At 46.3% G+C, this 26,292-nt stretch overlaps 1 protein-coding gene and 1 long non-coding RNA gene across 2 annotated transcripts; one reads left to right on the forward strand and one right to left on the reverse strand.

The window, feature by feature from the left end:
• Window positions 1-2,843: 2,843 nt before the first annotated feature.
• Window positions 2,844-19,391, reverse strand: LOC144142832 (uncharacterized). The gene is made up of 7 exons (XM_077674611.1): window positions 19,186-19,391; window positions 18,877-18,968; window positions 18,627-18,708; window positions 16,328-16,483; window positions 15,224-15,364; window positions 13,681-13,773; window positions 2,844-6,277 (listed from the first exon to the last, which is right to left on the reverse strand). The coding sequence occupies exons 1-7, from the start codon at window positions 19,204-19,206 to the stop codon at window positions 5,999-6,001; spliced, it is 864 nt and encodes a 287-aa protein (XP_077530737.1). The 5' UTR covers window positions 19,207-19,391; the 3' UTR covers window positions 2,844-5,998.
• Window positions 19,392-19,428: 37 nt separating this feature from the next.
• On the forward strand, window positions 19,429-24,022 carry LOC144142836 (uncharacterized). The gene is made up of 3 exons (XR_013317055.1): window positions 19,429-19,702; window positions 20,275-20,362; window positions 23,891-24,022. It is a non-coding gene; the product is annotated as an uncharacterized LOC144142836 (long non-coding RNA).
• Window positions 24,023-26,292: the final 2,270 nt, after the last annotated feature.

The following is a 26,292-nucleotide window of genomic DNA, read 5'->3' on the forward strand; positions in this document are numbered from 1 at the left end:
GGTCGCGGCATTTTGTCACTGAGACACACAACAAAACGGCAAGCTAAGCTGCACACCATGTATTCGTAACGGCGACGCAAACGAGCACTGTTTAATGAAAGTGCACGCATAGTGTGCAGGTACGCAAAAGAGCGGCGCACGGCAGCAGGCGAGCCTGCGGTCCGCCGGACTCGCTGGCTTTTTAAAGCGCGATCATCGCCGATTGCGTCACTCTTCTTTTTTGATCGGCTGTTTTTGAGAAGTCTTTGTCACCTAGAGTATTAGTTTAAACTAGAAATTTCACTTAAAATTTCACTTCGTACGACCATCGATCGGTGAACCTGCGAGTAGCAGACGCCGTCACGGTCCCGGCACTTTCGTCGGCGCTGTAAACGTGTTTAGCGCTGCAAAGCTTTTTCCAGTAATGCCAAGTTGGTCGCTGAAATAGATCGGACGCGTCGAGGATGAGCTGGTGACCACGTCGCAAAATAATCGGGAGCGTCGAGCTCATTTTGCTTCTGTCAACACGGGATCCTATGGGACCCGCGCAGCTTTGTACTACCCGGAAGTACAGCCCGGAAGCCGTTTGCGCAGCGCCCCCTGGGCAGCGCAGGAGGCCTATACGCGTGAGGGGCATCCACCCCGCACAAATATCCCCTCGTTGACAAAAATATAGAACAAAACAACCTCACTCAGTGCTTGTTGGTAAAACGGGGCTCTAGAAATCGTACAAATGCTACCGAAGAGCGATTGCGGCTCGAAAACAAGAGCAAACTGCACGAAAAACTGCAGCGAGCGGCCCGAAGCGTTGCGAGGCGGCACCGCCGCGGGTGAGGGAAAGAAAAAAAGAGGAGGGCAGCGGAGAAGGAGGGAGCAGTTGGCGCTACCTTAGTAATTTTAGGGACCTTACCCTCCGCGGGAGTGCGCGGGGGTAACCGCCGCTTTGGCACGTGCTTTTTTCGCTGCGCGCGTACTGCATTTCTCGCGCTACAGTGAGGTCTGGGTAAATTTTTTTTCGTCTTATGAAATCATGCATGTTACCACGCGTTGAGTAGCTATACTGGGTCCATTTTTGCCGGCCCTTGTCTTGTCGTCTGCTAGAGACCTGGCATTTTCCTTTCTTCTTCACCTGCCACTTCGTCTCCCATTTGTCAGCGAACCCACGATGAGTCCTCTTCCCTAGGTTGATTGGACTGGATTCGGAAAACGTTATTGGGGCCTGCGAATAAAGCCCTATTGCAAGGTCTTCTCGATTATATCATGTTCCCTCAACTTCCGTGAGACACGTCCAGTAGACACCGTAAGAAATTAGTTCTCACGATAATTTGCACTATCTCATACCAAACTCAATGTAGGCGGTCACGTTCTGTAAGCAGAGCCTTCTAGCTCTATTGCAGCCATTATCATTTATACGTAGTTATGTGCGTAAACAGGGGGGTGCAAAAGGGGAAATTGCACCTTCAATTGCCCCACAAGATAAGTTACCTACTTCCACCCGTCCTCTGCCCTCCCCTCGCAATGCAACAGGTTTTCCCCCTTAAGAAAAAAAATCCTCCCGACGACCATAGCTCAACGACCCTAGCTCAACGTGCTAAACGCAAAGAAAGTTTTTCCTTGATAATCGTCTTTGCAAGCTTCTTAGGACACCTACAAAACGTATATCATGAGGTGACTATGGCACGTCTGGCGTAGATAGCCAGACGACATTATTAGTAGGTGTCTTCGATTTTAAGCTAGAAAAGACGTGTGCACGGCAATGACTGCAGTGCAGCTAGACGATATCGCATTACTGAAAACGTCTTCAACACCTTTTTAAAACGCCATCTCTCAGCTGTCTTGCAATCAACGTCATGTAGACGTGTTCAATAGCTGAACATCTGACACATCTATTAGTGATATCTTCCAGCTGTCTACACAAAACGTACTGTAGACATCTCATGATAGATGCTTTGTAGGTGTCTTAAGAAGCTTACAACATCATCCAGCTAGGACAAACATCTTGTACACATTGAGGTTGGTATGTCTTCTATCCATCTTAGCACAGATGATTTATCAACATCTCATGGAGCTTTGAGAGATATGAAAATAGACGTCTTATAGGTAACTTTTATAGTTCAAGATGTATAAGACCTTGCAAGATCATGGTAGACATCTCTAAGACGTTTTGTGTTCAGTGGGATGGGCTGCAAAAAACCGTAGGCTGAGTTCCAAATAACCCACTGTGCGCATAGGCTGGTTTTATACCAGGCTTCTAACCACTATGGAGGTTTATTGAGCAAAACCAGTCACGTCTACGGTAAAGATAAAGTAACGTTTGTTCAGACCTGGAGGGATATTTCGGTACATTTACCACAGATATATCTTCCCAATATTCGGATATGCGTTATAGGAAAACTGCACTCAAGAGGAGTAGCAATGAAATCGAGATGGTTAGTGGGCCGGGTCCTCAGTCCAGGACAAGAGAGTAAGAGTAATTTTCTTCAATTCATAGAACGCCACCCTGAGTAGAATAGGATTTGTTCTTTGCGCCTCGAAGGGTTGGAAAACAATAAAGAGCTGCGTGGAAATATCCATCAGCTTGGATTCTTGTAATATATGCACGTATACCCAACAAACTTGCCCAACCTGTTTTTTCCTTTTATGCCAGAGTAAAATGGTCTCAAAGTGGTCCTTGTTTCAACGAAAAGCTTTTTTAAAGTTTCCGGAGCATTGCCGTGCACTCCCACCGATGCTGTGTTGGCATTCATGTATTTATGGAATTCTCGCACTGTTTTGCTGTCCTTGTTAAAACGAGGGCTTACGGCACCTACACATCAGCCACATGCCTTGGAACACAATCATAGCCACTCCTCGAGCTTGTACTGTTAACTTTTCCGCAGCCTCTTGTGCCAGTGTTATAACGAAGTTCCACTCCCTTTGGTGCTTATTTTGCATCCAGACCTCCAGCTTGCAAGTGTATTGTAAATAGTATTGCAGTGTGGCCTGTGTTAAGTGCCGCAGTGTCCAGAAGACCAGGTGTACAGAAATTTGTAGTTCATATAAGTTTATTTGGCTTACGTAAACTCTAAATTGCTTATAAATATTGCCTCTTCTAATAAACTAGGTCATTTGACTAAACTGGGTCAGGAGGAAGTCATACAAACATAACGCAACAGATAAAGCACTTCGTTTCTGCTAGACGAAGAGCTGTGGTAGCTCATTGCATTCGACAACTTTCAAACTCCACAAACACAGCCATGAAAACAAACACCAATCTTTTAAAACAAGCTTTAAGATCACTTATTTTGCAATGCATGCAACATCTGTGCATTAGCTTGAAAATTACGCATGGTCCCGCAGTTTCAAGGAACAAAAGTCATTTCACTCTAAAGCATTTGCAAATATCTGCCAATAAACTATACTGCACTTTGTAACACTGTTTCGACAAGAACTATAGAAACCCTCACAGAGTTGTGTCCTCCACCTGTTCATAATAAACATTTGCTAACAAATAAGCTATGCCTTGTCATCTTTAAGTTGTTTGAACATAAATTTCAACTCAGAGCTATCCCATTCAATGCACCAGAGCTGCAAAAAAAATTACTGCAACAAAGGAAAGCAATGCACTATACTGACAAATGGAAGGTAATAAATAAATAATTACATATATAAATAAGCAAATAAATAAATAAATAAAGGGATGAAAAAAACCTGCACTATGCAATTACAAATATAGCATGTCAATATCTTACACACAAGCACATCCTTTTCCATTTGCCTAGAAAGAAAATGCACACTAAAGAACGCACACAGTAAAACACATTAAATTAAGCAAATGCAACACATGACTAACTTCTCAGCTGGTGTGGGTTGAGTGTTATTGCTTAAATGTGGATGAATCTGTAAGGCACACTAAACCACAGGCACCAGAACTTTGTGAACTGCCTGAAAGTGGTGAAATAACACAAATGACACCTGGGAATCTGTAGCAATACATCAACTACTTGGGTGCACCAAACAAGGCTTGAATACATGTGCTAACAAAGCTGGAAGGGATGCTATAGCCTATGTGTGTGTCTAGTTTTTGCGTAGTTTGAGCCAGGAGATGGGCGGTCAGTTGTACACTCTGTGACACTTAAGTGTCTGGCCTTCGTCTCGCTAAAAATCGGTGCGTAGCAGCGGAAAAGTAATCGCTAAAAGTAGAAACCCCTAAAAAAGCTGCAGGTTAAGCTAGTTTTGTGAGTGGCTGGCTTGCCTACAGTTGTTTATGAAAAAAGTTGTGTTGAATCACACCTCGAGGCACAACATTTGTTCAGCAAGTAAGTGTTACGTGTAGAATTGATGAGGCTGGTTAAAGTTCCCCTTTAAACTTTCCTCCGTTAGTATGGAAACGGTGCCACTTTCAAACAAATTACAAATCACCAGTTTTGCACTGCCCCCATTCAAGTGTGCGTGGGTGACCAGTCGCTGACCTTGTCTGTGATGAAAAAACTATGACATCACATTATTGGTTTTGTATCATTCGAATGCCTGAAATCATTCAAACGAAAGCCTCCAAATGCCGATAATGTTCAGTGTATAGACCTCATTCTTCAAAAAAATAAAAAAACACTGGGGGGGGGGGAGGCAGTCGTAATTATACTCTGGCTCTCTGCAAACTTCTCAACAATAGAATTTAAATTGAGTTCTTGGGCCTTTCAAGTTTACATTGGAGGTGGGGGGCGGGGGGAATCGAGGCTGCTGTCTCATTAAGCAAGTCTCGGTAGACCCTTGGTGTCCCTGATAGGGTGATAGTGCTCCTCTAATTCTTTGAATAACATAGATAAGCAGAGTGCATGTGTCAGCTATATATTGCAGTAAGTAACTGCTGTGCCTCATCGGGTACTTCGCAGATAGACACACTGCAGGCATTGTTCAAAATTGTGCGGTGCTAATGTTAGCGTACTGCATTGTATTTACCATGTGAGAAGACGCAACAGTTTGTAGAGGGCTTCACTGACTAGCCAACCATTTCCTTAAAACCTAATAAATAAATAAATAGTAAATAAATAAATAAAAGGTTAAAACTGTACTAACTAGTGACTAACAATAAATATGGGCAAAAAATAACCGCAAAAGTTGCGGTTAGTGTCATACGCAACGTAAACACACCGTTTTTCCTGCCTGCAGGGCTAGATGACAGGTTGGAATGTGTATGTGAGGGCAAGTTGACATTCGGTGCCAAAATTACCAGGTACAAACAAAAGGATGGCAGTGATAAACTCAACAGACATTGAATGAAGGGAAATATGTGTCTGCGAAAAGGGTGCTTCTTTTGACTCTTAAGAGCCTCAGTAAGGTCTAGCAGGTTGGAAATTTGTGCGTGTGGATAACGCACAGAACACGGAATTGTGGGTGCACTCAACCCACACTACACTTTTAGGAACTGCGCACTTGAACCACGCTATGCTAGCTATGGAATGCGATGCGATACTATCGTAACAAAGACAGAAGTATACAATATGCCCTGACTTGTGAACACAACCCCCTCTAATCCTCAAACCATATGTGCCTCTGGCAATAAACCTGAGATACGCACCTTCAAAGAAAATGGGACTAGAAATAAACACTTGTTGAGCTGGGGTAATGCTGAAGAAAGTTGTAACCAATGGAACCGCTATCCGTTTTTTTAACCTACCCCGTAGAAGAAAACCTAGTTTTTTTACACCCGAAGGTCTGAGCCCCGGGTCAACTACTGATAGGAGCATTCCCACGCTTCACAAATTAGAAAAGCCTACCTAACATCTCACTGGCGATCCCACCAAAAAACTGTTTTTAGGAAGTTCGCAGCATTATGCTCCCGAACGTCACTCTTGCTAACATGTCCCCAACAGTGTGTCATTTTTGCAGCAACAAATGCACCCACCAGGTGCCGTGGGGAAAGAGAGAAGTGGCCAAGTTGCAAGTAACACAGCCAGTCATGAATAGAAAGACACCGGCATTGGACTTTCACAGAGGCAAGTTAACAGCAGGCAACGCAGGCTTGGAGCGTGTGGCAGACTCAGCCGTCCAACTTGGTGGGCCCCCCAAGTTGTGGGAGCGGCAGGTCCCCGACGGCGACCACGTCACCGCTGGAGGTGACGACAAAGCACGCCGGTGCATCCACCATGGGGTGGCCGCTGGTGGGCTCCTCCACGCAGGTCAGCTCCACGCAGGTCTTGGTCACCCCAGACTCGGATTCTTCCTGCTGCTGCTGTGGCGGCGGTGACGGGGGCGTCTGCTGCTGCGATGACCCCGCCTGTGACGACCCCGCTGCCATCCAGTCCTCCTGAGAGATGCCCTGGGAAAGGGAGTTGGCAGCAGGGCTCGGTCTGCCTCTCTGGCGTCACCGTTTAGGTCCAGAGTGCAGCTGTGCGGGACTCGAAAATGTGGTTGGTTGTGCCAGTACGCCTCTGAGAATGCGGTTTCATCCAGGCCTTGGTCAGCTTAGAGGAAAGGTTCTGTTTGCTCTAAAAAGTTCCCGCATGTTTATATTTTCGGGATACAGTCTTCCTGTATAGAGGTTCCACAGTGAGACTTCGTGTAGACTGCGTCGTGCATATACTGGCTTGCAGGCCAACTTGTGGCATAACTTGGCACGTGGACCCACTGGTCGTATCGCTAAAACCAAGAGTGTGTTCCACTGTTTAATGTTGTCAGTAATAACAGCTTCCTTTGCCTTGTTAAAAGTATACTTTTAACTTGATTGTGCTAAAGTTTCACTTGCAAGTAAAACAAGCATTAGTCATAAAAATTGACCAATAAGACTATCGGGTATACTTACCGTAATTACCCGATTCTAACGCGCACCCGATTTTCCTGGCAAAAAAATCGAAAAAACTTGCACTTCCGATTGTAACGCGCACGGAACTTTGTGAGCAAGAAAAACGAATGCGAGAGAAACGGGCGATTTATTTCTCGAAGTAATCTCACTCATCTCACTCCTCGTCGCTCTCCGCTGACCACAACATCTCGTCCTTGGTGCCGTCAAGCGCGTTCGCGATGCCACACTTCATAACGAGCGTTCAACCATGATCGATGGGATCGTGGCCCACGCCTCGCACGCCCATCCTGCGATCTTCTCCAGAGGCGCACGCTTCAGCCGACCACTCGTTTTGAACGCGTGAGAACCGCTGCTGCCATTGCTGTTATCAAGTGCGCAAGTGGAACGATCTGACGATTTGTGTGAACGCCGATAGAAAAGCCTGGGCGCCTATGCTTCCTACGTCCGAAAAATCGTTGCTAAAAGCTTTGGCGCCATCTTGAGATGGCGATGGCGATGGGCGGGACGAAATTTCCGTTGTTTCGGCAGTTTCGGTTTCGTATCCGATTCTAACGCGCATGCGATTTTTCGACCTATTTTTTCCGGAAAAAAGGTGCGCGTTAGAATCGGGTAATTACGGTAAGCATTAGTTTTGCTGAGGCGAATGATGCCTCTGCTCAAACCATGGTTTTTAAACATCTAGCACTGAACTATTTTCCCCCCCAGTAAATCTAAAACGAAATGCAGACAGTTTTACAGGTGTGGGCTGTGTTTGCAGTCTTGTACTAACACATGCATCTGGTTGATCAATGAAGAAAAAGCTTACCGGGACTTATAAAAATGACTGATACAAGACGTGCAAAGCAATGCGTTAAAACGAGTACGTAATGAAAGACAATTTCATATGACAACGAAGAAAAGGTTAAACCAAAAATGAGCAAAGCAGCAAACAAGAACCTACAAAAAGGGACTTCGCTGATGTTCTCTAGCGATGTGAGTTCTTTCACACTGTGTGGCATTTAGCAATCGCTGAGAACAGTTGTACGTTTACTGCGTGGTGCACCAACTCTTGGCGCCTCACATGTGCCACCACTGATGCAGTATTTGTTGACACAGTCCTCTTTTCACCCCATTAAAGCTGTTGCACAAATAGCTTTCCACTCAGCTTGAGCCTGGAGCAGTGAACTCTGCCTGTGTTGAAAGGGAAATGCCCGGCTGGCAAGTGAAAATTTAAGCGCTCGTTTACCAATCTCTCCGAAATTCGCAGGGTTTAGTTATTTTTAGGGATGTGCAAATGCCGAATAGTAGCTCTCGAACCGAATATTGTATCGAATTAGGAAAAAAACTCGAATGTCGAATCGAATGTCGAACATTGCCAAATTTCCTTAAATATGCTTGAATTTACTTGAATGCACTCAGCCATGTGGGAGCAATGACTGAGAGCCCACACCAGGGCGGTCACTGCACCATATACAGCCATGGAATAAGAGGGCAAATATCCGGTAGTCATGCATGTTTATTTGTGCCGCTGCTCACAAGTTCTCATGGAGAAGGAGGAGCTGCGGCACGTGCTCTGGGGCCAGCCTCTCTCGCTGAGCTGAGACGATATTCCCAGCTGTAGAGAACAGCTTCTCACTGGGAACTTCCATGGCAGGAATGCCCAAGCATTTCATGGCCAGGGTGCCAACGCTGGGGTACTTCTTCCCACTTGTTTGCCAATATGCCAGCGGATCGTCGTTCCTGCCGCAGGTTGGTTCGCGAAGGTACTGCCGGAACTCTTCGATCCCACTGGACGCATGAAGCTGCTTCTGTCCAGACATGGCCAGCTTTTCAATCTGGTCCCACATACCAGTGGTGCGCTCGGTTGCTGACGGCACAGGTGCTGAGGGACCTGGGCGATCGCAAGGTGCTGGTGGTGCTGGTGCTGACCTCTCCAGCTCACTCTGGGCAAGCTCCATAAGGACCATCTCTTGGGCAGCTTCTCTGCAAAAAATGTTCTTAAATCTTGGGTCGCAAGCTGTGGCCATGACATACTCCTTTTGCTCGCTGTAGTCAACAAATCTTGTTGTCATGGCTTTAAGCATCTTTTTTGTGAACAGTGATGCGACGTCATCTGTCGCTATGCAGTCTTTGAGTACCATTTTGGGTTCCATACAGGAACGGGATAACTGCAGACAAAGTGGCATATTTTTGCCCGCTGAGGTCCTTGGTTGCCGACGCCACTGGTGCAAGGGCCTTCACGTCCTCCACTCCTGTTGTGACAGGCTGGAAATCGTGGTGTCTGATGTCGCGAGCTCCAGACAGACAGCTGCTTTGAGCTGCAGGAGGCGGGGCAGCATATCATGCTCGCTGTTCCACCTCGTCTCTACATCTTGAATAAGCTTGAGTGTGGCTAGTTCCAGCTGGCGCTGACAATCCTGGAGACTTGCTGTGGCTTTGGCGCTGTGCTTGTAATGACCCACTATTGCCCGGCATTTCTCCAGGAGTGATTTCCTTGGAACCCTTAACGGCCAGTTGCAGTGTGTGGCCCAAACACTGCAGTGGCATACACAGGAGGGATCTAAGGGCAGCACGGTAATTCTGTGCGTTGTCACTTGTATTGGCAGCTGGTCCAGTGGCAGCTCCCATTCTGCCATCAATCATTTCCTGCAGGTTGGCCAAGACGTAGCAGGCAGTGTGGCTCTCAGTCATGAGCGTGTTGCTCCGAGAAAATGCTCGCAACTCGAAGTTGGCGGTCAAATAATGGCAGGTGAGGCTAGTGTAGCTCTCATTCTATCTCGACGTCCACATGTCGCTAGTGAACGAGAGGGATTGTATCCCGTCTTGAATGTCCGAATGAATGATCCCTTTGATGGACCTCACAGTAACCCTGTACAGCTCAGGAACAACTGTTCTCGAAAAGGTTGTCCGGCAGGGTATTTTGTACAGGGGCTCCATTTCGTGCATAAGCTCTTTGAAAACCTCGACCACTTCCCGTTCTAAGTGGTACGGCTGCAGGTCAAGCACCAGCGTGCGGGCAATTTTAGCCGTTATTTCTGCCCTCCGGCGCAACGGCAGCCCCTTAGGCTGCTCAAATTTGCGTTTGATGGTGGGCTGTGTTGCACTCGCGGAACGTTTTTGTTTCCCACTTTCCGCCAAAAACAAATTGTGCAAACCATGGTGCTTACTCTTCAAGTGGTTTGCAGGTGGGGTCGTTGTGCTTGAAGGCGTCCGAAGCTTGGCATTGCAGCTGGTGCAAGTGGCTTCTTGTGGGTTCACCTTTATGAAGTGCTTCCAGATGGCACTTTTCGTTTTTTCTGCCAGGACGCCAACTATAAAAATCTATGCAAGATTTTAGGAAACAGACGTAGGGCAGCGCCGACGCCTGGCTGATCGCGGCGCTTGAAAGTTCGATGGCGTATGGTATACAGTCTCGCAGGTCGCGCACACACGGTATATCACACCGTACGCGTTCCACACCACACACACGGTGTATGCATAAAAACCAATCCCTTATTCCACTGCTGCTTGCTGCTGTTCCTTAACGCCCCAGCGAATGAGGCCTAGCACACGCCTAACGTACACGGAGTGCAGTGGATCGCGGCACTTGCAAGCCCGACGGCGTATCCAGTCTTGCGGTCTCGCTGTCACATACGCACAGTGTACGCCTACATACGTACGTGGTGCGTATCACACACACGACGCAGGAAATCTTCTAAAAGCAACCCCTGCACGCTCACTGAACAGTGAGGATTGCGAACACAGCGGCTAAAGAGTGCCCAACCAATGAACCCGAGCGGCCATACTGAGAAAAAAAAAAGCCTTCCTCTGCACTTGACAGATGGCGCCACATGCATACAATATCATCACCATCAAGTATTCGGGTTTACCAAATATCTGAGATTCGATTCACAAATCGAATTATTCGAGAACTTGCTATTCAATTCGTATTCGAGTATTCGCACACGCCTCGTTATTTTGTGATCAATTGCTTCTCCCTAAAAAGCAATTCTTCTCAGTTCTTTCATGCGGACTTTGTCCGTACTTGGCTTGCTGGCACAGCTGTCGTACCTTGAAGAAAAGCATATGCAAGGCTACGTTCGGTGCAGTGAGATTTGAGGGTGGAACAATGGTTGCAGCAAAGCAGCTTTTCTTCCTTGTTCTTTCACTACTATTATTGCCTGTCACTTTTGAAACATGCAGATGCGTTTAACTATGGAAGTTGACTTGAATAGAAAAGAAAAGTCTATTTGCAAACCACTCAGACCTCAGAATATTTGAACATCACTTCTGCTTTAAATAGATAAGAACCAGTTATCTTCTTGCGATGGCGTTACACTGTTAGCGATAGTAATTCAGTTTCACCGAGCCCTGTCTGTTCTTTTAGTCTTGGAACTGTCTACGCTGGGAGGATACGACAAGGCATGCAAATGTTTCTCCCCTGCAGCACATTGTGTGGGAAAGCATTGTTCTTGACATAGCTGTCAATTAAAGCATGCCAAGAGGGTGAGTCATGTGGTCTCTTTTTTTGCCTGCTCAAAGCAGCTTTGAGCAGCTCCAAGCTGCTCCGTATTTTATTTGCAGGAGCAGCTCCACATTGGCCCCGCCCACCGCTTCCGGAGCTGCTGAATCCTACTTCATTTGCACCAGGAAGCAGCTCAGAGCTGCCCCAAACTGCTCTCGCGGCTGAGGAGGAGCAGATAGCAGACGACAGAAAGGCGAGCAGATGACGCATGCAAAAGGACCCTTGGGGTCTCGTTGGCGTTTTCGCTCGTTCTGGCGTCAGTTGATCGTCTGCTCGGTGCAAGAATGGCGGGATTGTCTGCTGTTCCTTCACAGTTCGCAATTACAATTGACGTTAAGACGCCGGTGTGTCCACGGTCTGACGAAGGTGGAGCACCGGTGTTTAACGAAGGGCACCAGGTTTTCGCGTCTACCGGTACGTATATTCAAATGGCAACATTTGAACAATATGTAATTAAAGGTGCGTATGACCGCTCGCTAAAGCAAATGCGATGGGATTTTGTATCAGTTTGCATCCTGTATTGCAAATTTCTCCTCAAGGTACGCCACTGTTTTGTCGCAGTCCCCATAAGAGTCGAGTATGTCCAAAGTTGGAGGTAGAGCACCGGCTGTGTGAGGTAAACAGTTCATTTCGGCCTGCCAGTGCACACCTCACAAAATGTGCTCAGCCGCAAACGGAATATGCATGAAAACAGCACCACGCGCTCACGCCGAAACAGCGCGTTTGGTTGCGTCAACGGTTTGCGACGCAACTGAGAAATTTTGTAGTTACTTTGGCAGCCGTTTTCAAAAACTATTCACTGTAATAATTTGTCACCCAACAATAATCACCAGGGTTCTAACTTCGCGTTGTTGAGCGCCTGCCTGCGCGAGATGCCGACACGAGCAGACGACAAATCGTCACCGCAGTGCACCTGCCGCGGCGGATCGCTGGCAGTTCAGAGCAGCTTTGAGCTGCTTTTTTCCGTGACCCACTACGCAACTTCCGGTTCAAGAGTTGCTTCGTCGCTGCTCAAAGCAGCTTTGAACTGCTTTGGGGCAGGCAAAAAAAAGAGACCTAAAGGTAGAGCCCGTAAACAGGCAACCCAAAAGCGGGAGAACCAGGCACAATAAAAAAAGTTAACTCCATCCCTACATCATGTTCATCTCTACACGTCTCTGTAACTGGTGCAGTCACTTAAAGATGCCAAAAATGACAGTGCGGCACCATGATAGTGTTTCTACTACCGTGGAACTATGGTAGTGGTAAAGCAATGCACACTCCTTTTCCTTTGAATGTCCTGCATCTACCATTGTGCAAATCACACCGAATTCCAGCCTACAACCCAAAGCTGGGCTTCTCCACACACTGTGCAGACATCCCAAGCTGAGACTAAGAGGTTCTGCTTCAGAATCCTGTTCTTGCATGAAGGTTGCCTTTGAATTTGACAATTGTGAATAGTCTGTCCTAGATGCTAAATCCTGAGTCAATGCATGTGGTTATTGAATGGCTGCATGGAAGATTCATTCGGGTGAGCCTTGAGGGTGACTAGGCTCACTGGGGAGAGCCGGGTCTTCGTACTGCACAAGGCATTCCCACGAAACAGCTGATACTGCAACATAGCCGTTGGTTAAGTAACAAGGGTCTGTTTTTTTGAGAAGGCATGTGCACCAGGTGGTGGAAATTAGGGTATTAAAGAAAGAGAACAGGCATTGGAAGCACCGTAAAAGGAAAGCCCAACCACAGACCTGGGCAATACCTTTGGAGGGGTAGTGGTGTGTTCATCACCCCTATAAAAGTACATCCAGCTTGTACATTTCTGTCTAGCCAAAGTGCACCGGTCAGTTATTGTTAGCTTCGTATATGTATAAGCATCTCTGAAAGTTCATTCAGTTGCCAGTTTTTCGCTGAGACAGAATGGCAACTAGAAAAAAGTGCCTGTTTCCACTTTAGAGCCTCCAGGCAATGCTTAGAACAGGATTCCATGTAGGCATTGCACACTGTAAAGAGGGCTGAAACCTCACTCCGCATAAACCATTGTGATTGTCCCAGCTATAGAAATTTTTTAGGGAGATCTCTCATGGGAATACATCTTGCTGTGCATTTGGTATCTAGTTGTACCAAACCTACCGCTAGGTAGTACTGCCCATTACAGAACTTCGTACGACTGACTAATTACTAGTTATGTTCAACCACCACTAATGCTTATGTGCCCACTGGCGTGTGTGCCAGTACCAAGTAAGTGCATTGCATCACATCCCCCCCCCCCCCCCCCCCCCCGCAGAATCCATATGATCTATGAAATATGAAAAACCCCATCCTTGTGTTAGACTCAGGCCACCTTCAATAGACATGGCCGCACAGTATTCATCTAGGCATTTTAGAATTTGCACGATACCCACACTTCGGAGAAACGTCCCCATGCAAGCAAGCTTGAATGGCCGCTCAGGACACTCACGTAAAGCTCCCACTCCCTTGTCCCTTGCCTGGGCGGAACCAGGTTGGTGTAGTCCGGCACGACGGCTTCATCGTCGGTTAAAGACAATTCATCCTGTGCACAGTGAAAAGGACGAGCATGAAAGATTCATTCTTGGGCACTGAGAAATGAACGACTGAGCTGCGGTCTAAAAATCCGGCCGCACATACATGATCCCAGATTGGCCGTGCTTATAAAAGGATGAAAAAGTGCGAGTATCCAGTCGGCTTACATTTACACATTAACATTTACAAATTGCGCCGAGTGCATTTTCAAGGACTCTGGAAAACTGAGTTTGAGCAAGCATGAACAAAACTTTCGTTCATCCACAAATAAGAAAATTAAAGGAGCTGTGAAGATAAAATACAAGTTCCGGCCATTCGCGATAACAATGGTAGCAATTTCATCACTGACTTCAAAGAAATAATAGGGATATTAAGGAAAAAAGATGAACCAGTAACAACTTTACAGCCATTTTCTGGCAATTTTTCTAAGACATCGGAAAATCTTGTTTGTGCGATTGGTGGCCACCTGCATGCCTATGCCACCACCAAGACACCTGACTAGGCGATTGTTGTGGGGGCCCCTAGTTTCATTTGATCATATTACTAGAATGCTAATGTGTGGTCAATATGCTGATGACTGTTTTATTGCCGTACCATTATACATCAGTTGTGTTTTCTCAATTAAAAAATGTCTTCCGTGGCTTGAATCAAGCTGCTGAGCAAGTTACCAAAAGCCAGTTCTTCCAAATGGAACAAAGCGACATCTTGTCTTTTAAAGTGCTGGCATTGCTGCCTTTAATCATTTTGCAATAATTTGTGGTGGCAGAAATTGTCGGGCATAATATAGTCAGACCTTGTCACAAAGAGTGGCATAAAAAATACGGCATGTACCTGATAGCATGGGAATCGTGCATTGGGAAACTCTTCATGGATTGACTTTATTACAGCTGCAAATGCGTCACTCTACCTTGCCAGCAGACCTTTACTAATGTGTTATAAGTGGCACATTAGTACTTGTTTACAATTACTTTTTCAGCGAGGTGATCACTCAGTCTCTATCTGTGAAAAGGAATGAGTAACGCGTTTTGATTGCTGTTAGACTAACTGACGGCACTTAGTTACCTAGCTTTGGACAGAAGTATGTGCAACACAAGCTAAGCAACCTTATGTGCGATCTGAGATTTGTACAGTACGGCGCTGGAAATGTGAAATCTTCATACCTCTTACAGCTGAGGCAATGTCAGCCTCAAACACTCGGGGGCTGAGCCTTGTAGTCCAATCTCTGTTTGGCGAACCCATGCGAACCCATGCTCAGCAACCTTTTCTGAACGAACCCATGCTCAGCTCATCACATTGCAAAGGGCATCAATCCACTGACAGCATGTGGTTGTTTCTCTGGGGCCATCGCAGGCAAGGATAGAGTGTTGCGTATTCCGAGTGAACTGAATCGGCAGCATTTTTAGCCAATTAGGAGTTCAAAGTGTCACTCGGAGGAGTTCAAAGGAGCGATGAAATAGCACCTGCAGAGGCTGGGGAGGTGGGGATGGTCTGGGAGTGGCATTACGAGCAGAGCAGGACGTTCTCTGCTTTGCTGGCTTGCTTCGTGCCTTTCTGCGCACTGATGCTTTCTGGTCGAGTTTTTTCGTGGAGGGGGATACACCCTGTAGAGGGAGAGAAATTTTGCATCAAGAGGAGGCACTAGGGAGGCCCCCCTTTGCTTCTGTCTCTGTTATCTGAAATTTCTACAGTTGCAGGAAGGGAGGGGAAAAAGGTTGCCAGGTTCAAAGTACATGTTTAGACGAAAGACAAGTTGACAGCATCAAACCAATAGCCCTATAAATTGGGGGGGAAAAAAAAGCAACAGGATGTCAATGGGAGAATGCCAAGCATATCCCACTCTAACAGTTGTTGAATGAAGAGTGTCTCGTAGTATTCTGATTGTGGACTGGGGCTGATACAGTGGACTTCTCTTCCAGTGACCAGTCTAGTGCGAGGGCGCTATTACGGCTTACAAGAGACTCCAGACAGAAGCTTGTGCTGGCGGCTCAGTATAGTTTCAGCAGCCATGTTTAGTGTCAAAGGTTTTCTTTCCATTGTTTGCTCTAGCCAGTAGTGCATCTGTGTAGGCTGCACATGCGTTGAATTTCAACAATTCCTGGATTGAAAACTTTAGCAGCACGACAGAGGGGACCCAGTCTTTAAACATATGCGGTGTTCAAGTGAAAATTCCTATGCCTCAGTTGGCGCACTGCAGGACGGCGTTCTTGCAAAGGCACATCAAGTGCAAAAAAAAAAAAAAAAAAAAGGCTTTTTGTGGTCAGAATCAAATTCGGGTCCCTTGCGTTATGAAGCCAACATCTATCCAACTGCACTGTCCCCAAACATTTGAAGAACTTTAGATTTTGGACTTTGACTTTGACTCATGTTGCATGGGAGAAAGCTTTGCGTTGTAACCATATTTCTCTGAAGGAAGGGGCTTTGATTTTTTAATTAAAAAGCAGGGTTGGGAACCACTGGGTAATAAAAGCCGACGTTGCACCACAGAAAAGAGCCCCCACCCTCGCACTACGCCAGAAGAATTACGGCCAAAGAAGAGGGGGGGGACAGGTCTGGCATGGCCTCACCTCCTCTCCTTCTTCCTCCTCCCACGGGTGCTCACGCAGCCCCTTTGTGAGTCGGTCGCACATTGGGGGCAGAGGAATCTTCTGGGCGGCACACTCCGCCTGGATGAACTGTTCCAGGTACACAAGGTAGCTGAACGCCTCCCTGAATTTTGCAGTCTGCGAGAAGACAACACCGCAGAGGCAGAGCGAAGGGGAGGGTCAGATCCGGAGCAAAAACCCAAGCTGTAAGCACAACGGCGGCCGGTTGAGGTGTCGGCGAAACGCCAGACAGTTACCGGCCTCTATCTCCCCTTCCCCCACCCCCAACAACCACTTCCTCCTCCTCCAAGCACAACGGCTTGACTGCCGTCGAAAACTTGCAAAGTAAATTTTTATGTATTTATGTAACTACTACTCCCAAAGCTCGAGGGCATTAAAGAGGCGAGTGGGTACATGTATTACAGACATTACAAAATACAGCTACATGAAAATTGCAATCTAGTAATGTCACCTGATACAAAATATGAACTAAGGCTAGTTATGAATAAAATTAGTGACAGCCACCTTAAATAAAACAGCATCAGGCATGTCAACAACGCCGTGAGGAACAATATTCCAACATGCTGACATATTTGCATCAAATGAGTCCTGAAAACACTTGGTACGAGCAGATGGAATCCCTAGCTTGTGACAGTGATAAGTGCAAGTGGAAATGCAAGCTGGTGGGGGGGCATTGATCTGTTCCCAAGTAGCGTGTTCTGGTAGCAAACTTTGTGCAATTGACCCAAATGGTTTGGCACATGCCAAGAAAAGAAAGTGTCCCTCAATTTTTCCCCTTTTTTCTCCACATCCAGTGCAGTATGCAAGATGATCTCTAGTTGCTGTGTTTAGATAAGAGGTCGACCCTAATTTATTCTGACGAATGAACACCGAAATACAGACGTCACAGTGGGGCAGAGATTTTTGCTATGCATTAACCATGAACATCCGTCACTTACCTTTTAGAATAGCTTGAACGCGAGACATTATAATCTCCACTCAACATGCATGCATTTTATTGTTTTCCTTGGAAAAGCCATTTGGTCCAATCCTGTACAGGATGTAAACTAGCAGTGCGCACTTTTGTGACTAGCAACAACTGCATCCTTCTGTGTTCATTTACTGCACTGTACGCTGGCGGGGTTCATTTCCTTGTTGTCTTTTTTGTGTTGTAACATGCTACTTTGTGCCCGCCTGGCCATGTTTCTTTTGTAGTGGCTTTTTAAAGATTTTTAAGTGTCCAAAATATAACCCATGTGTCGGTGGGACTCTTAGGCTATGTAAACTGATAAATTAAAGCGACACTTATCCTCCACTCTACCAACATGAGACTAACTGAACTTGGTAAAATATTTGAGCGAATTTCAAAGGTATTTGCTGGCCACTGGGGATCAACCAGAAAGAAGTGTGCTTTTAGGAGACTACTTTGTGGTCACTCTGCCTGGAGGTTTTGTGAATGCTTCAAAGACGTCGCTTCCTCCGTGCCACAACTGGCGTGCTGGCTCTCTTTCAAAGCCCCAAGTTGACTCAAAGATATGAGTTCACTGCTGGGACCGGAACCAGGGAAATGATATGTTTTGTGGATGCAGCTAATCTTTCGTGATCCGAGGAGGAACTCTGGAAGCGAATGGGGTGTTGCCAACACATGGGCATAGCTGAGGTCATGTCAAGCATTGAAATGGTGGATTGACGGTTGCACAACAAACTGACTGGTCATTCCCAAAAACACAGTTTCTTGGATCTTTATTACTTGTGCTGCCCCCTGGTTGCAGGAGAGTGCAGGAAGAAACACCTTTGTTTTCAGTAACTGCCGAAGGAAAAATAATCAACGCATATGCTGTCACCAAGCTCGGGTTAATAAATAAGATATGCGTCACCTCAGTAAATGAATTCATAATTTACGTCGGAATGAAGGTCACTGATGTCCTTTCATTAGGCCTTTCAAGTCTTGGACTACACATTGTCATTACTACGATTACTACTGCTGTTGTGAAACCTTCATTTTACTTGCCTGCTTTGATAGCTAAACTATACCTTACTGCCACCATGACTTTTTACATAATTTCTACGACTAAAGATCGATCTCTCCAGCAAAAAAAAAACCAACTGGGAACTCGCAGACGATTTTTACGAAATCAGATTAACGCATTACCTTTGTGCAATATTCTATCCATTAAAAATGTGTTATATATTGAAACATTTCAGTTCGTAAAAAGTATATTTTCTCACTTGATTGACGAAGCATGCATGTGCGAAATAAATGCAAAACGATATTTGTTACCTTAGTCTTGGCCTTTCCCTTGCGGTGCGGGGTAAGGCGTATGAAGGTTTTCATTTTGTTGCTCACGCTCCAGTAGCGTGCTCTGTAAGAAAAAAGTAGTAATTACTTAGGTGTTGCGCCTAACAACTTGCATAAATATCAGTATACGTTTGCCTAGCGTAATGAGGGAGACAAATGCACCGAACATCACAGTTAGCCGTAAAGTTGCCGTAAAGAAGCCGAGATCGTCTTCGCGCCAACGTGTACGTACTTTTCCCGCGACGAGTGCATAAGTCGTCGCCAGTAATCGGTCTTTTCGCGGCTACTTGTTGTATCGGGGCTCACGCAGGAACGTGCGGGCGGCTGCGAAATGAAAGAGGCAACGAGATAGGAAACGCTGAAAAACCAATTGCGAAACCGCGCCAAAGAAAATCGCATCAGACAGCAGCAGCAAAAAGCAGCAGGCATCACTGGCTGCTCAAGTCCTTTGCTGCGTGCGAATAATCAAATTTTCCTGCATCATTCTCTAGCTAGGCGCAAATTCTCACAGGTCAAATTGGGTAAATGAATGCGGTCTTACCCTGCTACGACGGCTCTCCATGGTGGCGGCTGGCGTCTGCTGCGGACGTTCGCGCTCGTTTTTACCGCTTCCCGCGCGAACCCGCGAACTGCGCGAGCGGAGCGGCAAGAAGAAGAAAAGAAATCCTTGGGTCACGTGATCAAAACGTGACGTCACTGGACTTGTTTTTGAGCGCCTAGGGACAACGCCAAAGTAGGCGCAGCATTTCCCTAGGTCCCGTCCCCCAACCCCCCACCACCTCCCCAAGTGAACGATTTGCGCTGTCAGTACCCAGCGCTTCAGCTGTGGCTTCAGTTAGTGTTGATTGCTACATGAAGCTGCAAATGCGTGAATATACCGTCGCTAGTGTTAGTGCGATCTCCCTATCTGATTAGGTGTCTTACATACCTACTGCGACATTTCAAGAGATAAATTCAGCCTGAGCTCAGCGTAGATCAGCCATGCCGGTCTCCTGCGTTAGCTGTCACACACGGAGGAGCGGAAAAGAGGGCATCTATGCGCTCATTTTCCCAGCAAGGTCAGTAACGTCATTATTTTGTTTGTTGTAGTTTTTGTGTTTATACGTTTATACCACTGTACTGTGTACCTAAAGCTGCGTGAATTCTTGTTTGCGTGGCTGCCTCGGCCTCCTAGCTGTCATTCTCGTTCCCGATAGTATTGTGACGTTAACAATTTTGGTATAATCTTGAATTCAAATTTAGTGTGCGCTGCATACTTGGACGAGGAACAGAGACAGTGGAAAAAGAGAAACCAGACGTCGGCGCGCAAACCAACACCTGCTTCGTGTAGCCAACGTGCCTGTGGTTTGTCTTTTCCCAGTCCCTGTTTCTCGTCCAAGTATGCAGCGCACGCTAAATTCAAATTACGATGCTATGTCCCCACACACTCCGGCCGCAGTTTCAAGCGTTTCGTTGTTGTTCCTTTCGTGTAGGAGCCCATAACAGTAGCCAACGTGCCTGTGGTTTGTCTTTTCCCAGTCCCTGTTTCTCGTCCAAGTATGCAGCGCACGCTAAATTCAAATTACGATGCTATGTCCCCACACACTCCGGCCGCAGTTTCAAGCGTTTCGTTGTTGTTCCTTTCGTGTAGGAGCCCATAACATTGCTCAAGTTTGATTGAACCGGTGGCGTGTACTCCGAAGCGCAGGCCTGGATGTGTGAAGTGCAGTGCCTCGATCGTAAGTATGCGTGTGTTTGATAGCGTTAATCTCGCGAGTATGTCGTGTGCACGCATCAGTGTTCTAGCTCTTCGGACAGTTAAGTTGCGTTGTGAAGCCCGGGATAGACATCAGCTTCATAACATGAGGGACCTAGGTTCTGTTGAGATCATGGGAAGTGTTTTAATGGTTTTTCACTTCACCCATGATCGTCATCATCAGAAAAAGTTGGCTTTCCTGCAGTGCATTTTGGGTGGACTACAGACATATCAGGGAGAGGCTGGAAGCTTCATATTAGTAAATGAAACTGTGACAAGTACAGTATGTGTGTGAAGCTTAAGCATTGTACGTCAGCCAAGCCATGTTATAGGTTAAATCTTTGTCAAAAAAGATCACAAAAAGTTCCATGTGAATCACTAAGCTTGCAAACTTGTCAAATCTAAACGTGACACTTCATTGTACTAGTCTTTCATGCTCAGCTGAGGAATGGTAGACAGATGGGGGCAACAACTGGCAGAAAGAGCCATTAGCATGCAGTTCATGTGTGTACGTAAATATTTTAAAAAGTACTTATACGAAATTTTCGAGTTACATTTTTCCCATTGCTATGGCTGCCTACCAGCCCAGGAATCATAGAATGGAACATTAGACGGTCAACCGCAGGGTAAATAAATAGAGTTGAACCCCTTTATAAGAGACACGTACTGGGGAGCAGTTTCTGTCTCTTATACGAGATGTCTCTTATAAACAGGGAATCATGTTTTCACTTACTAATCAGACCCTAGTTCAACGTGGGCACAAATAACCTCAATAGAACGCTACAGCATGTTGCAAAAGATTCAGTCTAATTTAGGTATGTTTGGCCCCTAGAATTTATGAAACAGTTCTGAATCTTTGTTTGCTTCATGAATGTATTTACTCTGTTTTTTACAACTGATTCTACAAGCTTTTCTTCCTTTCACTGTTTGTGGAAGATGAATCGTAGATGTTGAGTTCACAAGCCTGATGAATAGCCAAAGCGTGCAGCTTCTTCCGCTGTGTGCTCAGGTTATTCATTACGCTTGCAGGACTCAACATCTGCGATGCTTCTTTTTTTGGGAGCTATGCGAGTGGGAGAGCCCGCATGTGCGGTCGCGCTCCAATGGATGGCAGTAAGCTTCAACCACTTCTGTAAGTTGCATTTCCATTGGCAGGGCTTCTTTTCATCGTCATTTCATAGCTGACTGAACCACTGTGTGTTTGCTGAAGTTATAATAAATAGCGACTGCAGGCGTCTGTCGTCCACCTGTGTTTCCGCAATGGAAGCAACTGCAATTTGCGACTGGTGGCATTGCATCTGAAGTTAAAATGTCTGTTACAAGCGAGATTATGGACTAAAGTTCAAGGATGACTTGTCCCTTATAACCAACTGTCTTCTACATCCGATGTCTGTTATAAAACAGGTCAATTTAATGAGAAAGATAGGGCAGTCAGCCATGTGGGTAAATAGTGTCTCTTATACCCATTCATCTCTTACATCCATGTCTCTTATAATGAAGTTCAACTGTAATTATTTTGAGCCTTGTTTATTCGTGTCAGTTTCGGCTTCGACAAAACGAACACCAAGGCGGCCGCCATGAGAGAATGGCGCTGTTGATGTCACTGTTTTCGTTGCATCATGGTCAGACTGGACGTGTGCGCTAGAGTGAGCGAACACGGCCAGGCTGGCCGTGATATCAGTCCCAAAACTGTGACATGATACACAAGGCAGTGCAGCATGCGCCACCAGCAGCCGGTGTGTTGGTTAAGTCACTGGAGCCCTGATGTCGGGAGTTTGAGGCGAACTGCATGGCGAGGCAGCCCACGTGTCTTGCTTATGCCAGTGTCAAAAGGGTACTCATTCTGAGCTTTCTGATGCATGCAACTATTACAATTGATTTAAGATTGATTTAAGAATTGATTTGGTTATACTGAACGGTTGCTACTAAAATCTTCATCTACAAAGGAAACTTTTTGCATAGTTATCTCAGCTTTGATATTTCAAGTCAGTACTCCTTTAAGTGGAGCCTAATCATGTTATGAATGTTTAATAGTGGTGCTACTCCTTAAGGTATTTTTTAGCTGTTTTAAGCTGATGTGTTGAGTTCGGAGTTAAGAGAGGCCGTAACGTTTTGGCCATCAGTATTTCCAAGTCGTTCTTCAAAACATTTTCTGCTCTGCACTTCCCTGAAATGTCGAGCACACCTAACTGAACTTAGTCATGATTAAGGCATTATTGTGCAAAGGTCAAGCAGTCTCTACCCTTGCACTCACCTGGCAGAGGATCATCCTTACATCAGAAAGGGTTTTGTTTTGCTAAGTCTTTGCCACTTAGGACCGCCATAGAACTTGCTGCCCACCGAGGAGTGCGCTCCAGCTGAATCAGCCTCAGGTGTCACAGGAGTGAGAATAAAAACTTTAAAATAGTGTTAGAAAAAAGCACTATGCAATAGCTTTCTTTTTTGGAACTCGTTAACATGTCGACCAACCTCATGCAGACTGTAGGGTGAGACTTGTTTGTAAAGGGGCAAAATCAGAAAAAATAGAGACGAGCGAGTACGTCATGGTTGCACGACAGCTTCTGCAACACCTAAGCTAAGCTGCCTGCAATCAGTGGCAATCCGGGGGGGGGGGGGGGTGAGGGGGGGATCGCTCCCCCCCCCCCCTTCCCCCCCTCCAAGAGGTCCTCAGTTTTTTAGTTTTTTTTAAAGAATCCCAGTTGTGCGAGGTCGCAAACGCGTTGCAACTGTCAGAAATGCGGGCTCGAGCCAGCCGTTGTACCGCCTAAGGGGGGCCAAAAGCCAAAAACCACTGTGCCGCAAAGTGATTGTGCGCAAGCGGGTTACTCTGCACACCCGCGCATGCCGGCATGGTTATCACCTCCTCCACAAAACTGGTGCAAGGAGGGAAACGGTTCTTTATCCCCCCCCCTTCCCCCACAAAAAAATTCGCCCCCCCAAAATTCGCCCCCTCCAAAACCAATCTCTGGGACCACTACTGCCTGCAATTTACGTGCAAACAAAATTGTATGCAAGGTGTTTACAGTTTTATTGCCTGGTCCAAAGAGGCTGGTATGCAAAATTTTGAGGAAAGCTGGAGTTGGCCGTGTTTTTATTTGTATTAGGGGTTTTTGTGGAAATGTGCCATTTTATTATTTTTTTTATAAATTTTTTAACTGCTACAGGAACGTTAATTTGTAGAAGTAGTTCCATGTATTTGGTGTTCTATGTTTATTCAAGATACCCTTATGGCCCCACGGGCAATAATGAGGGGTGTGGTACCTGAGCAGACTGAACGAAGAATAATATCAGAATTCTGCAAAGCATCTACAAGAAAAAAAAAAGAAAAGAAAAAATACAGCGGAAACGTCAGTGTCCATACGCATACTAAAAAACGTACACGCAAGGAACACAATAATAGTATACGGTGTTTAAGCTATTTGGTCATTTAAATTTTGAATGGGAGGCTCCTAAGGAAATATATGTAGTGCTTGACCAGTTTTCAAAATGGCATTTCTTTTTTACTTTTCAGTGACAGAGGTCTCAACGAGAATCTGGATGCACCTACAACATTTGTGCTGGGCACCTCTGATATCTGTCGTCTTGTATGGCTGTGGAGCTGGGAATAAATAAAACTAAAAACTGTCTCTTTCATTTGGTATAGGCTCCGGACAGCGCCCAGAGGGCGACACGGAGCCAGCGACACCCAGCTCCCCCTTCGGCAGATATGCGCAACACTGGGTCGGTCCCCACAAGCCGTTACGTTCCTGGCTGGGGAGCGCTTCTCTTTTTGCAGCGCGGATGAAGCATATTAGTTGCCCCTTTTGGGTTTAAAACGAAGTAAGAGAGTGTACAGTAATCCTGCCACATAGTGCAGGTGAATGAAGAAGAATTTATTCGGCTGAATTCGCTTATGGGAAGGCATATAAAGGCCGCATAGGCGTGATGCACAGAAGGGGAACGCTTGTACAGCATACCTGCGGGCATAACTTTCTCAAGGTCAACATGTTTTGCTTCAAACGAAAACGTAATTTATATTGTTCAATCCACAAAAGAAGAGGCTTTGTGTGAAAATATATCAGATGTTACGCGATGTTTCCGCGCGAGGTATTCCATCCATGTGAATGCACTTGCGACTGCAGAACTACTAACTGGACCACGTACATGGGTGTTACATATGGGTATTTGATCCGAATGTGCTCCATACATGTAACAGTATGAAATTGATTGATTGATTGTGGGGTTTAACGCGCCGACGCAACGCAGGCGATGAGGCGCGCCGTAGTGGAGGGCTCCGGATTAATTTTGACCACCTGGGGATCTTTATCGTGCGCCGAAATCTCGTACACACGGGCGTTTTTGCTTTTCGCCTCCATCAGAAAAGTGGCCGCCGCGGCCGGGAATCGAACCCGCGATTTCGTGCTCGGCAGCGCACAGTATGAAATTCACATGTTTGTGTATAGCGAAAGTGGTCCCGCTAATAAGTGCCTGCTCCGCCAAGAAACTTTTGGGCTTCCAGGTGTAGACCATAACCCCAGCTGTATAAAAAACACGCCCCAAAAAAAGAAACTCTTCACGAGAAGGCTATCACAAGAAATTCCATTGGGCGAGGAGGGGGTGGGGGGAAGGGGAGGAAGAACATCTAAGAGGCGTATCGGAATAAATTACGGAATATTCATATTCGGGTATTTTTTTCTCTCTGCGCCAACGGGTCCGGCGTGAGGCCTTTCTTAGAAAGAAATAGTAGCGCTTTTATTACCATCAACACCTTTGCACCAAAAGTCACAGGAAAAAAAAGTTTAGTTCCCTGAGGACATCCCTCACGGGTTCGGAGTGACGGGAATCACAACGGATGGGTTAAATAAAGTTTGTCCTCCTCCTCCTCCTCCTCCCCGAGCGCAAAAAATTCGTCCTGCGTTTATATATTTCGAACTTTGAGTGCGGCACGTCTTATCTCTATTTTTTTTTTGTTTTCAGCGGCTTAGACAACAAATTCATTATTTATTTAGCAAAAAAAGGCAGTGATGTTATGATATCTAATCGCTCGCCAAACATTTGGGACCGTTCACGCCTATAAGTGTCCGCCCCATATGTGTTTATATGTATTTAATACGGCGATATATGCACGTGAAATATTAGGTGAAGCATAGTAGAACCGCTGGGTGATAAACTACGCTGCTATACCTGTGTTTGGGGGCCCTCTTTGTTACCAAATTTAATGCGCACTTATGTGTATTTACCGCCTGCTGATTGATTGATTGTGGGGTTTAACGCGCCGACGCAACGCAGGCGATGAGGCGCGCCGTAGTGGAGGGCTCCGGATTAATTTTGACCACCTGGGGATCTTTATCGTGCGCCGAAATCTCGTACACACGGGCGTTTTTGCTTTTCGCCTCCATCAGAAAAGCGGCCGCCGCGGCCGGGAAACGAACCCGCGACCTCGTGCTCAGCAGCGCAACGATTCACCGCCTGCTAGCCACCCTACTAACAAGCTGCTCGTACACCACGGCAGCATGTAATCCTCTCGCTTAGGGTGAGCTTTTCAAGATTCCGTAACTACGCATGATATCTGCGAAAAAAAAGAGAGAAGAAGAATCCGTGGGAGAATGCAAAGCTTTTCAAACATGCTCCCCAGTTGGGTCAACCTACGGCTCGGCAGCAAGACGACAGCACTTTATCGGCGCACCGTTTTATTTGGAGGCTTCCGCCTACTATTATACATTTCTGTGAGATTTTGTTGAAGTATGTAGTAGATATACACGCAAAGAACGTTACGACACACGTTTTTGCAAAGTTCCGTTCCTGGGCGCCGAAGGCAGTCTGCGCGGCGGGACCGACCCAGAGTTGCGCGGGTCTGCCGCGGCTAGCTCTGCGGTCGCCCGGCAAACTTCGCTGTCCGGAGCCTATATTCCTTTTACATATTGCAGGAACGTG

This window comes from Haemaphysalis longicornis, unplaced genomic scaffold (assembly GCF_048455015.1).
Source record: "Haemaphysalis longicornis isolate Haplotype H1 unplaced genomic scaffold, Haemaphysalis longicornis Haplotype H1 scaffold_1, whole genome shotgun sequence".
Classification (NCBI taxonomy): domain Eukaryota; kingdom Metazoa; phylum Arthropoda; class Arachnida; order Ixodida; family Ixodidae; genus Haemaphysalis; species Haemaphysalis longicornis.

What these genes read in the sequence shown, in the direction of transcription:
- LOC144142832 (XM_077674611.1), bottom strand. Translation starts at nt 19,206, where the DNA reads ATGGAGAGCCGTCGTAGCAGG. An exon ending in TGGAGAGCCGTCGTAGCAGG is followed by an intron (nt 18,969 to 19,185) that starts GTAAGACCGCAT and finishes TTCATTTCGCAG; the next exon opens with CCGCCCGCACGTTCCTGCGT. An exon ending in AGGGAAAGGCCAAGACTAAG is followed by an intron (nt 16,484 to 18,626) that starts GTAACAAATATC and finishes GTCTTCTCGCAG; the next exon opens with ACTGCAAAATTCAGGGAGGC.